The 14,356-nt window shown below is 45.9% G+C and overlaps 4 protein-coding genes across 4 annotated transcripts; 1 reads left to right on the top strand and 3 right to left on the bottom strand.

Moving 5' to 3' along the window:
- Positions 1–1,277: 1,277 nt before the first annotated feature.
- Positions 1,278–2,480, bottom strand: LOC121970665 (UPF0014 membrane protein STAR2-like). Its single transcript, XM_042521508.1, has 2 exons — positions 2,089–2,480; positions 1,278–2,021 (listed from the first exon to the last, which is right to left on the bottom strand). The coding sequence occupies exons 1-2, from the start codon at positions 2,332–2,334 to the stop codon at positions 1,461–1,463; spliced, it is 807 nt and encodes a 268-aa protein (XP_042377442.1). The 5' UTR covers positions 2,335–2,480; the 3' UTR covers positions 1,278–1,460.
- Positions 2,481–2,910: 430 nt separating this feature from the next.
- On the bottom strand, positions 2,911–5,678 carry LOC121972657 (putative receptor-like protein kinase At3g47110). Its single transcript, XM_042524307.1, has 2 exons — positions 5,212–5,678; positions 2,911–5,158 (listed from the first exon to the last, which is right to left on the bottom strand). Exons 1-2 carry the CDS (start codon positions 5,676–5,678, stop codon positions 2,917–2,919), a joined length of 2,709 nt encoding a protein of 902 aa, XP_042380241.1. The 3' UTR covers positions 2,911–2,916.
- Positions 5,679–6,339: 661 nt separating this feature from the next.
- On the bottom strand, positions 6,340–9,748 carry LOC121970664 (disease resistance protein RPM1-like). Its single transcript, XM_042521507.1, has 2 exons — positions 9,611–9,748; positions 6,340–9,380 (listed from the first exon to the last, which is right to left on the bottom strand). Exon 2 carries the CDS (start codon positions 9,318–9,320, stop codon positions 6,588–6,590), a length of 2,733 nt encoding a protein of 910 aa, XP_042377441.1. The 5' UTR covers positions 9,321–9,380; positions 9,611–9,748; the 3' UTR covers positions 6,340–6,587.
- Positions 9,749–10,732: 984 nt separating this feature from the next.
- On the top strand, positions 10,733–14,262 carry LOC121972656 (disease resistance protein RPM1-like). The gene is made up of 2 exons (XM_042524306.1): positions 10,733–13,913; positions 13,990–14,262. The coding sequence occupies exon 1, from the start codon at positions 11,160–11,162 to the stop codon at positions 13,890–13,892; it is 2,733 nt and encodes a 910-aa protein (XP_042380240.1). The 5' UTR covers positions 10,733–11,159; the 3' UTR covers positions 13,893–13,913; positions 13,990–14,262.
- The last annotated feature ends 94 nt before the right edge of the window (positions 14,263–14,356 follow it).

The raw sequence follows: 14,356 nt of genomic DNA, 5'->3' as shown, positions 1-14,356 counted from the left end.
TAGAAGGACCGTGGTAGGACTCGAGTCTAGTACAATCAGTTGTGAGCCTCTTTCGACTAGATTTGAAGGGAGACTTGTGATACGGCGAATAGGGGATGACCCCAAGGATAATAAGGGACCAATGGTTAGGGTGATGTGACGGTCAAAAGTCAAGAGAATATGATAATTAAGGTCGAGAAGTACGCGACCAAGTGGATTGTTTTCCTCAGGACTTGGCTTCACCCCTCCTAATTTCTCATGGGCACAACTCTCAGTCTACTCCCGATCTATCCTCCAGGGCTCAGTCCCTCACTTCTCATGGGGCACGACTCTCAATTTACTTTCGGTTGGCACCATCGTCGGTCGCTCCTCCATGGCTCAGTCCCTCACTTCTCATGGACACGACTCCCAGTCTACTCCCGGTCAACCCCCAACACCGATCGGCCCCAGCGTTGGTCGATCCTCTAGGGCTCAACCCCTCACTTCTCATGGGCACGACTCCCAGCTACTCCCGGTTGGCCCAAGTGTCGATCGGTCCTCTAGGGCTCAGCCCCTCACTTCTCATGGGCATGACTCCCAATCTACTCCCGGTCAACCCCAGTGTTGGTTGGTCCTCTAGGACTTGGTCCCTCATTTTTCATGGGTGCGACTCTCAGTTTACTCCCAATCAGTCCCAGCATTAATCGATTCTCCAGGGCTCAGTCCCTCATTTCTCATTGGTCTGACTCCAAGTCTACTCCCGGTCAGTCCAAGTATTGGTCAGACTATAACTAGGAAACAATATTGTCAGGAAATCATAACCACTTGTCAGGGAATATTCTGATACTCTGTCATATACATGTTGTGGAACCTTCCTTCGCCCAATGAAAGTTCATCGTACATCTTTTATCAACCGACATACCCTAACACTTATCATTCCCTGATGCCTCATTATTGTGCAGGATATGAGAGACAGTATAAAAAGAGATGTCTTCTCCGTTGGTCAGATACACGCACATACACGCATCTACTACAGTTCTATTTTTTCTTGTACTTTTCACTTGGTCTTTTTTTTCTGATTTGGGCGTCGGAAGACCTGCGTCAAGGACCTCTTTCTTGATTCTCGCTCTTATGCCCCTGTAAGATTTCTCTGTAATGTGTATAGACTTGTGGGTACCGCTTTTGACATCTACTCCCTACTCCCTACTCCCTACTCTCTACTCCCTACTCCCCTCGGAGATTTAAAAGTCTATCATGCATCTTCGGGTCCAGCCTAGTCCTGTCTTTGTTGTCCCACCATCGAACTAGGTCAAAATACATGACTAATAGAGGAGACATTTCGATTAAAAAAAATGAGAAGTTTGAGGCAAACCAAGACTTTGAAACTAGAGGCGGTTTGTGGCAAAATCGAATTTCCCAAGACGAACTTGAAAAATTCCCATCGCTCTGCGGACCTCTTGTCGACTACCTCACTGCAAAGGATCGAACGAGAAGAACGGCTCTTAATCTGCAGCAAACGCTTTGTGATTCAGTTGGTGAGCGCCGGTGAAGAACACGAGCAAGCACAAGTAGGTCGACAAGGCGCTGCTCAACACGCACGCCCCGACGAGCATGTTGGTGACCACGATCTGCAGCTGGATCGCCTCCACCGGCGACGCGCCGGCCATGATGAGACCCGTCATCGTCCCCGGTAGCGTGATGAGTCCGACCGTCTTAACGCTGTCGAGATCCGGGGACAGGGCGACCACCAGCGACCGCTTGGCCTGCTGAATCGTGGCCCGCCGGGGCGTCGCGCCGAGCGCCAGCGCGGTCTCAACCAGGTTTCTCTCGATCCTGATGTCTTCGTGGAACTGCTTCATCGCGACGCCGGTGACGGCCATGGCGTGGCCGACCATCATCCCGGCAACGGGGACGAAGTACCGGGGCGAGAAAGGCACGATTTTTAGGGCGATGGGCAGTGACATGGTCGCCCATGTGCCGGCCAAGATGGACGCTGCGGCGATCCACTTGCCGCGGGGAACCAACCTCGCGCGATGCCCTGCGGTGTGCCCTGCGACGAGTACCTGTCAGAAAGGAGCGATCTTTGAGAAAAGCCCTAATTTTTATGCTCTCCCGAGAAGGGATACCTACCATGAACAAGTAGGGAAGCAGAATCCACGCCGCGGTCTTCTGAGAGAAGATAAAGTGGAGGAAGAATCCGACGAGGGAGAGCTGGAGAAAGCACCTGGCGGTGGCGTAGATCATCTCGGCCTGGAGATCGAGGTTTTGAGAGAAGGAAAGCGCCACGGCCACGGCGACCACCGCCGTGGAAGCCACCGGTTTGAGCATGCCTCCGGCGAAATCGATCCAGAAAGATGAAAACTGGTAGAGATCCATGGCGTACTATGAATTGGAATTGGAGGAGAGATCAGCAGTGACCAGTGACCTATGACCTATGGAAGAACTTTACCTCTGTATCCTGTATTTTTTAAAAAAGAAATTTTCATTTCAGTCCTCCTAGTCCTTAACTTTTCATTTCAATCCTTCTAAGGTCTCTGTTCTTGGCTGATGGTTTCAGTCTTTCCGGCGAACACGTTCTTGATCGTACGCAGATCGGCAACGACGTCTCGCATGCACATTCGATCGCGTGGCGCCTGATGAGCGCACGCGAGACCGACCCTTGCAAGGGAAGTCGAACACTCTTCGATATTGTTCCACCAGTGGATTTCTTCATTGTCCTGCCCGAGCAACGCAGGATCAACTATCTCCATGGCTCCTCTCATCCCCACAAACTTGGCCAGAGTTAGTCCTTCGTTAAACATCTCATCGACGGGGCTCTTCCCGGTGAGTAGCTCCAATAGAAATATCCCAAAACTATAGACATCTCCACTCGTGGAGACAGGGCTGCCTTCTCCATACTCTGCAGAAGCAAGTGCATCATCAAATGAGGCAGGTTTACAGGTAACAGAAATTGAGTAATTAGGAGTAGATTTCACCTGGAGGGGCATAGCCAATAGATCCTCTCAATCCAATTGAGCTGGTGGAGTCGGCCAAGGATTTGCTTATAGCTTCAGGGAGGATCTTAGCGAGCCCAAAGTCGCTAACATGAGCCACCATGTCCTCATCCAGGAGAATGTTGCTTGGCTTCAGGTCGCAATGGACCACGGGCGGCTTGCAACAGCTGTGGAGATAATACAAAGCTTCAGCAACATCAATGGCTATGTTCAACCTCTGCTTCAGGCTTATATAGCTTATTTGCTGATGCTCTCCATTGCGTTCAAGTTGTGGGTGCAACCACCTGTTTAAGCTCTTATTCGGCATGAAATCGAAGACTATAGCCTTGAAGTCATTGCCGTTTGAGTCAACGCTGGAGCAACAGGTTATAATCTTGACAAGGTTCCGGTGGCAGATGCGGCTTAAAGTCTCGCACTCTGTTAAGAAACTCCGAGAGCAGCCAAATTGCTGAAGGTCAAACACCTTCACTGCAACAATTTTGCCGTCGCGGTCTAGAGTTGCTTTGTACACCGAGCCATACCTTCCTTTGCCAATGAGATTGGAGGCGTCGAATCCTGCTGTCGACTTTGACAGCTCAAAGTATGAGATTATAGGATAGTGCATGTCCAACGGAGAAGACGATGTTGGTGACTCCTCCTGCTTTTTCTTCCTCCGATAAATAAGAACCGAGAGGAGCAACAAGAAGAAGAAGCAAAGAGTAGGTACAGTGATCAGAAGTGGAGTCGATTTAGAGTGTTTTCTTTCAGAAGAATGCATGGGACACGAAGGTAAGTGAAGTTCTTGAATTCCTCCACAGAGTCCATCATTCCCTACGATCGAAAAGCGAGAGATGTTCTGGAACACGCCCTTGGTCGGCACTGCACCCTCCAGGTGATTGAAAGAGAGATCAACTGCAAATAGAGAGCTCAAATTCTGTAAGAATTCAGGAATGGCACCTGACAAATTATTATGTGCAAGGTATAGCTCTTGAAGCCCACTTATGGAACTCAGTGTTCGGGGAATCTCGCCGGACAAATTATTTTTCGTCAGGTTTAGACCTGTAAGTCCTGCTATGTTGGCGAGAGTCGAAGGAATGCTACCTTGGAATAAGTTATCGTCCAAGGCCAAGTACTCCAATACATGACAATCACCGAGTGTATTGGGTATTTGACCTTGCAATCTATTTCCAGACGCCAACAAATTTCTCATATTCCGTAGATTCCCCACCTCCAAAGGTAGAGATCCTGTGAGTAAATTGTATCTCAAATCAATGGTGTCCAATAGAAAAGATAAGTTGAAGAGCTCTTTGGGGATGACGCCATCGAGGAAATTGTCTGATAGCCACAACGTCGTAAGGCTCTGCAAGCGTCCAAGTGTTGCTGGAATCGGGCCATGTAACGCGTTGTAGGACGCATTGAGGAGATACAATTGAGTTAGATTGCCTAGAGAACGAGGCATTTGACCGGAGAGATTGTTGTCATCCAAAAACAGTACTTGCAGTTGTAGAAGATGACCAATCCCTTCCGGAATGCTACCAGTGAAATAGTTCTCGTGCAGTACGAGTTTTTGCAGACCGATGAGATTCCCGATCCCGGCTGGTATGCTCCCAGAGAGTGCATTCCCTCCCACTATCAGCACTTGGAGTTGCTCGGAGAAGTTGGCGACGGCAGGCGGCAGCGACCCGCGTAAGTTGTCATTGAGTTCGATGGAGACATGTTGTAACGCGGAACAGTTGGTCAGTGAAGTGAAGAAATCCCAATCGTCGGAGTTTTGTGCTTCAAACTGGTTCTCGCCGATGGAGAACAGGGTAAGCTCTGACAATCTCCCCATGTCGCGAGGCAAGCGGCCGCTGAAACTATTGAAGGAGACATCCAATCGATTGAGGCCGGAACAGTTGGTGATGGAAGCTGGAATTTCTCCAGTGAACTGATTGCCTCCCAAATAGATCACCTGAAGATTGCTGAGTTTGCGTCCGATGTCAGCTGAAAGTCCCCCGTGCAACTGGTTCCCCGCCACGGAGATATAGAGCAGAGAGGACAGATTGTATAGCGAAGTAGGGATGGAGCCGGAGAGGTAGTTGCCGGAAAGTTGAATAAACCAGAGTTGCGCAAAGTGGCCGAGGCCTTCTGGGATGGTTCCCTCTATGAGGTTCTCGAGGAAGCTCAACATGGTGAGGGACGAGGCGTTGGCAAGCGACGCCGGTATGACTCCGGTGATGCTGTGTTGCCTAGGTAGAGACCGGAAAGCCTCATCAGGGAGCCCAGCCACGGCGGGACTGACCCCGTGAATTGGTTGCCATGTAGGTTGATCATTCTCAGCTCCGAGCAATTTCTAAGAGCGATCGGGATCTCACCGCCGATGAAGCTATAGCTGAGGTTGAGGTACCGCAGACGGTGTAGGCCGGCGACGGAGGAAGGGATCCCACCGTGGAGTGCGTTCAAGGAGAGGTTGAGGCTTCGAAGGAAGGACAGGTTGCCGAGGGAGGGGGAGATTGGGCCCACGAGGCCGCCGGAGGTGAGTTCTATCTCGGTCACCCTCTCCGGGTGTCGACGCCCGCAGCTCACTCCTTCCCACGTGCAGAAACTGGTACTTTGATTCCACGACAGCAGTGCAGTGCCTCTGCTGGTCAGCTCCTCTTTGAAAGTCAGCAGGGCCGCCATATCGCCGGCCGGCGATGGGGTAATTCCGGCCTTTACTGCAGCTGCCGCAAACAAGAATGAAAAGAGAGCTTTGATCATGCGCAGCATCCTAATTAGTGGCTTCGGGTTCTCTTCTCCTCAACGATCGATCCAACAGATTGTATATATCAGACAGTGATTATTGACCTTAGCTTACACCATTCATGTTCTTCCCGTAACCCCGTTCAGTCTTTATCCCAAACTGTTGGAAAAACTTGTTGACCCAACTACAAATCACTTGTCAAAGTTCATATATTTCTTCAATTGCATCCATATGTTGGTCACGTTCTTAGACTTTTTCGTCGCACCAAAAATTCCACCATTATACTCCAAGTGAAAATGATGGAATGCACTATTTTTTTGTTTTATTATGATTTCATTAATTCTCTAGTATCAATTGCACTCATGACTTTTTTTCTCTCTCACACACACGGAAATAAGACCGGAGAAATCTTGTTCTTTCGGAGCACAGCGGGGTGCATATGATATTATCTTATAGTCAAAACTTAACGTATTTGAGCATATTTTCTCTTACATTTTGTTACGGGTAGTTATGTGTGATTTATCTTCTTTATATTGACTTAGGGCGGATTGAGGAAGATAAAGTGGGAGCGAATCGTTTTTTTATCACATGTCACATCAGACAAGAGAAAACTCATTACATTGAATTACAATTCTACAATTCATTTTTGTCTAATGAAAATGTATAATTTTACAATTTCTTCCTCCAATCTATCCCATTCATCCATTACAATCTCGCATATAATTTCTAAACTAACATATCTATCATCCACACCAACCATATTGCTTTATACAAAGAGAAATCCACACAGCCTTATTGTTCTATACCAGACATCATCAACACCAAAACACTTTAAAGTATTCAAACATAATCCTGAACAATCTTATGAAACTTGTTGATCTTCCCACAAGAGACTCCTTGATCATTTTTGTTCTTGCATTGCTAGCTATCCAGTGCTAAAGCTCTTTGTAAACACCCTTTTCACTATCGTAGGATCTTCGAATCGGAACATGACTAACTTGTGCATAATCTTCACCTTCCAACCTCTGCACGAATTCTTCAGGCATGTCGAACAAATGAATCTCCTTGAGGAGCACTAGTTGCTGAATTCCCTGGGGAACCTCCTGTAACTGCACGCAGGATCTGATGTACATCTTTTGCAGGTTCGGCATTGAACCATCAACAACAACATGGTTCAAGTTGTTCAGTCGCTCTAAATCCAATATCTTGAGCTTCTGAAACCCTCCTTTCTGGCAACGTAAATTGGCACCATCGTATGCATGTATGAGCGTGAGCTCAACTAGGCTTGGAAGTTCTTCAAGAACACCAAAAGAGTCCTCCTTCAATCGCGACCACCTCAGCCTCATCCTCACCAGGTGCTTCAGCGAGGAAATCCAATTCGGCAATGCCTGCAGTGGCCCTCTCAGGTAGAGTCGCTGAAGAAGCGGTGGCGGAGAAGTCAGAGATCGCAAATTGAGATACTCATCCATGCCGACAGACGTCACTGAAAGAGATAGAAGCTTTTCCATCTTCTCAATCGATTTGCAAAGGCTTGCTCCATCCACCCTTCTCAATTTCACCAAGCCCAACCTCTTTAGCTGCGTGAGATTCCCTAGCTCCCTCACGATTCTACTGTCTTGATTGATCTCCAGGTACGTGAGCTTCTGCAACTCTCTGAACTTGCCTATTCCGTGAGGCAACTTCACGCCATCTGCGAGGTAGTAAGGCGGACGGTGGCTCGTGTAGTAGTGATAAGCAAGGAGATGGCGCAGGTTTTGGAGGTTCAAGATAGTTTTAGGCAATTCAGTGACATAAGTTTCCTTCAGGTCCAAGGTCTCTAGGTTCTTTAGCTGTCCCAAGGACTTGGACAGTTTGCTGATCTTTGTGTTTCTGAAGCTCAAGTACCTCAGATGTGGTAGCTTTCCGAATTCGAGGGGGAAGCTTTCGATCGGTGCACCAGTCAGATCCAAGATCCTCAACAATCTCAGTCTGCTTAAGAGATTCACCACGGAAGGAATGGGGAGTACATTTTCTCTAAACATGAACAAGGCCCGCAAGTGAGATAAGTCGCTCTGTAGCAAATGCTCACCGGCGGCGTGCGTAGACGAGCGTCGAATCTTGCCGTGGCGCTTTGTGTCCCTCGTGATCATCAGCGTGCTGAAGTTTTCCTCCTCTGATTTGAGAACGATAACCTCGTGGATGAGATCGTGCACTCGGCAGCTTCGGACTCTTCCGTAGTCATAGCGCTCTGCCACTTGGACCATGCTCCGGTCGATGAGATCGTTGAGGTAATCGCCGGCGATCCTCTCCATGGTCTCTCCCCTTTCGCTCTCTATGAATCCTTCGGCAATCCACAGTCTGATCAGAGTTATACGCGTGACAGCATGCTCCTTGGGGAAGATACTGAAGTACAAGATGCATGATTTGAGGAAGTGCGGCAGATCATTGTAGCTCAGCAGCAGTATCTGTTTGATGATTTCAAGCTTAGGATTGTTGGCTAACTCCGCATGAAGATTATCGCGCAGCTTTCTCCATTCCAAAACATGAGCTTTTTTAGACAAGAGGCCAGCAATCGTCACGATTGCCAAAGGTAATCCTCCACAAACCTTCACGATATCTTCAGCGACGTCCTGCAGCTCCGACGGGCAGACTCCGGCGGAGACTGATCGGAAGGCTTTCTTGCAGAAGAGGAACCATGCTTCTGGTTGAGGCAGAGGTTGGAGTTCATAGAGAGAGCCACATGACTCGATGCACGAGAGACCAATATCCTTGTTTCTCGTCGTTACTACGATTCTGCTACCACAATCACTGTTAGGGAGTGCATATTTGAGACACTCCCATGGAGTTATATGCCACAGATCATCTAAGACGGCTATGTACCTCTTGTCCTGCAGGAACTGCCGCAGTGTATCGATCAGCTGGATGCACTCCATTGTTTGAATTCTCGCTGGGAGCTTCTCGTGCCTTTCTTCATAGAACTGGATTATGATGCTCTTGAGAAGCTCTTCGACTGTAAATGATGGCGTGACAGTGATCCAAGCATGACTGTTGAACCATCCTTTTACTTGTTCATCATCGTAGACTTTCCTGACAAGGGTTGTCTTGCCTAAGCCGCCCATGCCCACCACCGAGACCACTGTCAGGCTTGACGATCCTCCTCCTTTCACTAACCGTCCGACAATTTCTTCTTTGGGTTTCCTGATGCCCACCAATTCGGCTTCCTCCATGAAAAGAGCTGCGAGATGTCTGTCGTGCACTCTCTTCTTGGTGGCATTGAAGCTTGAGTTGAACTTGTACGTGCTTCTTCTCTCCGAGATGTTTCGCAGTTGGGTTTTGATGTCTTGAATTGCGATGCTCATCTTCCGACGAGTGAACAAGTGCCTTAGGCTTTGAATGGATGTAGTCAGGAATCCCAATAACCGGTGGCGGTGAGGTTGGCCAAAGTGAAAGGTGTATTCTTCCAGGAGATCTTCCATGTCGTAAGCTATGTCTCTCAGTTGCCTCATCCATGCTTTAATGTCGTCTTTGTCGTCTCCGGCATCGGCACCTCTCAGGAATATCTTTAGGCTCTCGAGCTCGTCCCTGATATCTTTGATGCGGGTGTTGAATCCTCGAAGTAGCTGCTGTTCTTGCACCAATATGGAGTCCAACTTCTGAAGAGCAAATTGTAGGGCGCCACTGGCCGCCATGGCCCTCCTTGCCTAGTTCCCCTCTCTGTAGATGCCTTCTTCAGAAATTTTGGTATCCTTCTGGTCAAAATGCAAACTTGTGCTTTGGTTATGTAGATCAGCATAAATTTCAATAATAAAACACTAATTTATCTTGAAGAAACTAAAGAAATAAGTTAAAAGACATAATTATACATGAACAATTTGGTAGAGATCATGTTGAACCTAGCATTCTATAACTTACTAGTCATTTTGAAGTTCAAAATCATAATCAGGAACTAAATGACTAATATCACTAAGTCTGTACTTACAGGAAATTGTTGTGCATGTAAAAGGAGTTGCAAGCATTTGATGCTTCATCCAAAATACATTAGAACCCTTGAATTGGCTTTGGTTTCTCCTCTATTTCGATCGATGATGCTTCAGCTGCGGTTACTGAAAAGGATGTGTTTCAGAAGCCAAGAGCTTATCCAGAATTTACTTCCCTTCAACTGAAGACTATAGTCTATAAAAGTTTTGAGTTACTGTGGTGTTGCCCCCAGGGCGTAGCACAGACGGTGGACGCATGATATCTCTAGCGTAATGACCAGGGGTCGATTCTCAGGAACTGATAACTTGGAATTTACCCCACCATGCGCCTGACATCTATGTATCTACATGTACCTCCTTCCATATCCGTGGGGCCGACACTAGGGGCCGTTAATGTGGTGTTTTTATGATTGTCTCAACATTGACCAAGATATACATAAATGCAAGAAAGTTCCAAGAAGCAAACTAATCTTTAATCTCTTTAAGCTCCCTTGTTGAGGCTCAATGATGTCATAGTTGGCCTCGCCCTAACATTGTTAATCAAGGAAGCTTCTTAGTAAAAGCTTGGTGGACTGTCTTTAACAACTTACTTTTTTTGCATCATGATCTTATCACAGTGACTCAGCTTACAGTTATATATTCAAGCGGCCCATGGTGAATGAACTGGCTGTTCATTGTCAAGTGACATGAGCCTATTTGCATTGCTATGTAGGATCCAGCACAGTTCTGACAATGGTGGCCAGTTTTGCCTGATGAATTGTCTGCTATTTCAATTTAATTGAGGGGAAGATCTCATTCTGAAAACGATATGGCAGCTTAATTTAATGTATAAGGCCTTAATACCCAACTTAGTTTTTCCTTTGATGATCTTTTCGAGCAGTAGTCAATTTAAAATATCGTAAGTAAACGGTGGGTGAATTAACATTTGAGTGTTTGGAAGAGTTTTGTCGGCTCAACTTGATATGCAACGATGTCACAAAATATCAACACTGAGCAAAGGGTCTGAGATTAAGATGATTAGCCAAGGTCTGCTTCTCACAGTCAAACACCCTATCAGAGTTAAACTGATGACACACGTCTTATCCAAAAATAAAAGATTAAAAATGAAATAAAATCTCAGTGCAGCAAATGAAGAGACTAAATAGGCAGATTTCTGGAGAAATTGCTCTAATACACTGCATGAGTTGCAGTTAAAGCTCTCAATCCGTGCTTAAATCTAATGCATCTTGGCTTGCAGTGTATGGTGGAGTGTTGCACTGCCTGATGCAAAAAGCATAATCATGTTGAAAGTCTAAACCTCTTGTTTTTCTTCTAAGCAGAATCAGTTATATCTATTTGCTTTTGCTTTCTTCAATTGTGCATACGAACAACATAGATTCTATTGTTTTTCATTTTCAGCAGTAACATGCAGCAACCTTACAGAATTTTGCATTTTAGCTGTCTGAACTTTATTTTGTTTGTATTTTACCTGTACCAAATACATGCAGAATTTTGCAACTTGACCAACGAGAAGGATTATCTGAGAGAGGAAAGACACGAAGAAAAGAAAAAATGGCTGAAACTGCTCTACAATTTGTTCTTCAGAAGCTGAACTACTGGATTGTACAAGAACAACAGTTGCTCGGAGGGCTCAGGCCTGCTATCAAAGATATCAGAGATGAGCTTGAGTGTATTGCAGAGTTTATCAGAGAAGCCGATGCCGGTGAAGACAAAGATGGCGCAAAGGCCTTCATGAGACAACTAAGAGAAATAGCATATGACATTGAAGATCACCTAGAAGACTACACGCTTCACTTTGGCCAACCACAAGAAGATAGATGCTTTGGCATGCTGAGAAGAAGTCTACATGACCTCAAGCATTGGCGTTCCTGGCACAGGATGGCTACTGAAATACGGGAGATCAAATCACGGGTTCGCAGCATCTCAGACAGAAGAAAGATGTACAAATTTAGAACAACAAACTCTACCGCTTCCAGAAACATATTGCATGATCGACATGTAGCAGCTCTGTTCATGGATGAAGCTGAACTGGTGGGCATCAGCGAACCTAGAGAACAGATCATCAGATGGCTAGTAGAAGGAAAATCAAATCTGCAGGCAATCTCAGTGGTGGGCATGGGTGGTTTGGGCAAGACGACTCTCGTTAGGAAAGTCTATGATGATGAAAGAGTCAAAGCCTTTTTTACTAGCCATGCTTGGATTTCTGTCACCCAGTCTTACACGGAGGAGGTGCTTCTTAGGAGCATCATAAGTCAACTCTACGAGGAAATACACGAGACACTTCCTGCTCGGATCGAAACCATGGGGATCATTCAGTTGATTCCTACACTGCGGCATTTTCTCGAACACAAGAGGTACATAATTGTCTTCGATGATATATGGCATATCCATGCATGGAATTGCTTCAAGTTGGCACTCCCAGATGATCATTGTGGCAGCCGAGTTCTCGTCACCACAAGGATTGGGGATGTGGGTCTTCACTGCCTAGAAGCTTGTGGCCATGTCTATCAACTAGAACCTCTACTTCCAGCAGTTGCTTGGTCACTGTTCTGCAAAAAGGCCTTCAGATCCCTCCCTGGCGCAGCCTGCCCTCCAGAGTTGCATGTTATTTCTCAAGAAATAGTGAGAGTGTGCGAAGGGCTGCCCCTGGCAATCGTGACGCTGGCTGGTCTCCTGTCCAAGAAGAACAGTCTGTTGGAATGGACGACGTTGCATGATAATCTTCACGCTGAGTTAGCTAACAATCCGAAGCTCGAAACTATCATGAGAATTCTCCAGCTGAGTTATAATGATTTGCCTCACCACCTCAAACCATGCTTCTTGTACTTCAGCATCTTCCCGAAGGAGCGCTCAGTCAGTCGCATCACTCTGATTCGTCTGTGGATGGCTGAAGGATTCATAGAAACTGATGAAAGTGAGAGCATGGAGAGAGTGGCATCAGAGTATCTCGATGACCTCATTGACCGAAACATGGTCGAAGTGACAGAGCATTATGACTACGGAAGAGTGAAAAATTGTCGAGTGCATGATCTTTTCCATGAGCTCATCGTCTTCAAGTCAAAGGAGGAGAATTTCAGCACCTCATTCATCAGGCAAGGTAGTCAAATTCAAGAGAAAATTCGACGTCTATCGACACACAACATCAGTGAGCCTTTACTGCAAGGTACGGACTTGTCCCATCTTCGAGCTATTTTTGTGTTTGGGCAAAATGCTTCTGCTATTTCTTCCCAGGCCAACCTCTTCAGTAGACTCAAGTTGTTGAAGATTCTGGATTTGAGTGGAGCACCGATCGAAAGCTGTTCATTTGAATTTGGGAACCTTCCTCATTTGAGGTACTTGAGCTTCAGGTACACAAGGATAAAGAAGCTCTCGAAATCTTTGGGAAAGCTCAAGAACCTTGAAACCTTAGATCTAAAAGGTACCTATGTTACTGAATTGCCAAAGACCATCCTGAATCTTCAAAGACTGCGGCATCTTCTCGCTTACCGCTACTACACTGATGATGAGCCACCATTGTATCATGTAGTCGGTATGAAGTTGCCAAAAGGGATCGGTGCATTTAGAGAACTACAGAAGCTTGCATACTTGGAGATGAATCAAGATGGCATAATTAAAGAGCTAGGAAGCCTAACACAGCTAAAGAGGTTGGCCATTGTGAAACTAAGAAGAGAGGATGGAGCAAATGTTTGTTCTTCATTGGAGAAAATGAAACAACTAAAATCATTTTCAGCATCATCTTCACACATGGGTGAATTTCTCCATCTGGAAGCTTTGAAGTCCCCTCCACCTTTCCTTGAACGATTGTATTTTAGAGGGCCGTTGAGGAGTTTACCAAGTTGGATTAGCTCGTTAAACTCCCTCATCAGTTTGAGGCTAAGGTGGTCTAGATTGCCAGAGAACTCACTTGGAATTCTCGAAGCCCTTCCGAATCTACTCGAGCTCGTCCTAGTCCATGCATATGTTGGTGGCCGATTGTTTTTCCACAAAGGAGGGTTTCAAAGGCTTAAGGTCCTGGATTTAGAACAGTTGGACAGCCTGAACTATGTTATCCTGGATGGTGCTATGCCGAACCTTCAGATCATGTACATCAGATCTTGTGCACAACTAGAGATGGTTCCCCAAGGAATTGAAGAATTGATACATCTCAAGGAACTCCATTTGTTCGACATGCCCGAAGTGTTCCTGCAGAGGTTATGGAGGCTGAAAGGAATAGATCATCCAAAAGTCAATCACATTCCAATTGTAAGATCATACGATGATCAAAACCGTGTTTATGAGATTTAGCACTTCACAACTGATTGTTTGGTGAGTGGCTCCCTCTTATTCTCAATCCTGAAATCGTTTTTCTATGTTAAAATGATCAGACATCTTCTTTTTACAGGGTTACAGTCATGGTTTCTATATATGCTTCATCTTCATCTTCATCTTCATCTTCATCTTCACAGAAGAATGCTGTTACATGTTTAAATGTAGACTTTTCTAATGCAAGTGATGGTTGTAAATATTGGCTTCAGACCACTTTTTTCAGTCTGATTCCAAACTTGTTTCAGTAGATAATGGTTCATCTGTAAACATGATGTCGTTTCCATGTTGTGTTGACTTTCCATAGGTTTACGTTGAAGCATGCATTGTAATTTGAAGATTCATGTAAAATCCTATATTATGAATTTATATTATGAATTTGTTGGTTCATCTTCAGATCACATGAAAGAGGTCATCTTGTATATTGTCAGAATGATTGAGTTCTT

Source organism: Zingiber officinale, chromosome 4A (assembly GCF_018446385.1).
Source record: "Zingiber officinale cultivar Zhangliang chromosome 4A, Zo_v1.1, whole genome shotgun sequence".
NCBI lineage: Eukaryota > Viridiplantae > Streptophyta > Magnoliopsida > Zingiberales > Zingiberaceae > Zingiber > Zingiber officinale.
Note: the sequence above shows the minus strand (reverse complement) of the source record. Positions and strands in the feature narration are given on the sequence as shown.

Coding starts and splice junctions, on each gene's coding strand:
- LOC121970665 (XM_042521508.1), bottom strand. CDS start 2,334: ATGGATCTCTACCAGTTTTCATCTTTCTGGATCGATTTCGCCGGAGGC. Junction 2,022..2,088: donor TGCTTCCCTACTTGTTCATG/GTAGGTATCCCT, acceptor CCTTTCTGACAG/GTACTCGTCGCAGGGCACAC.
- LOC121972657 (XM_042524307.1), bottom strand. CDS start 5,678: ATGCTGCGCATGATCAAAGCTCTCTTTTCATTCTTGTTTGCGGCAGCT. Junction 5,159..5,211: donor CATGGCAACCAATTCACGGG/GTCAGTCCCGCC, acceptor GTCTCTACCTAG/GCAACACAGCATCACCGGAG.
- LOC121970664 (XM_042521507.1), bottom strand. CDS start 9,320: ATGGCGGCCAGTGGCGCCCTACAATTTGCTCTTCAGAAGTTGGACTCC.
- LOC121972656 (XM_042524306.1), top strand. CDS start 11,160: ATGGCTGAAACTGCTCTACAATTTGTTCTTCAGAAGCTGAACTACTGG.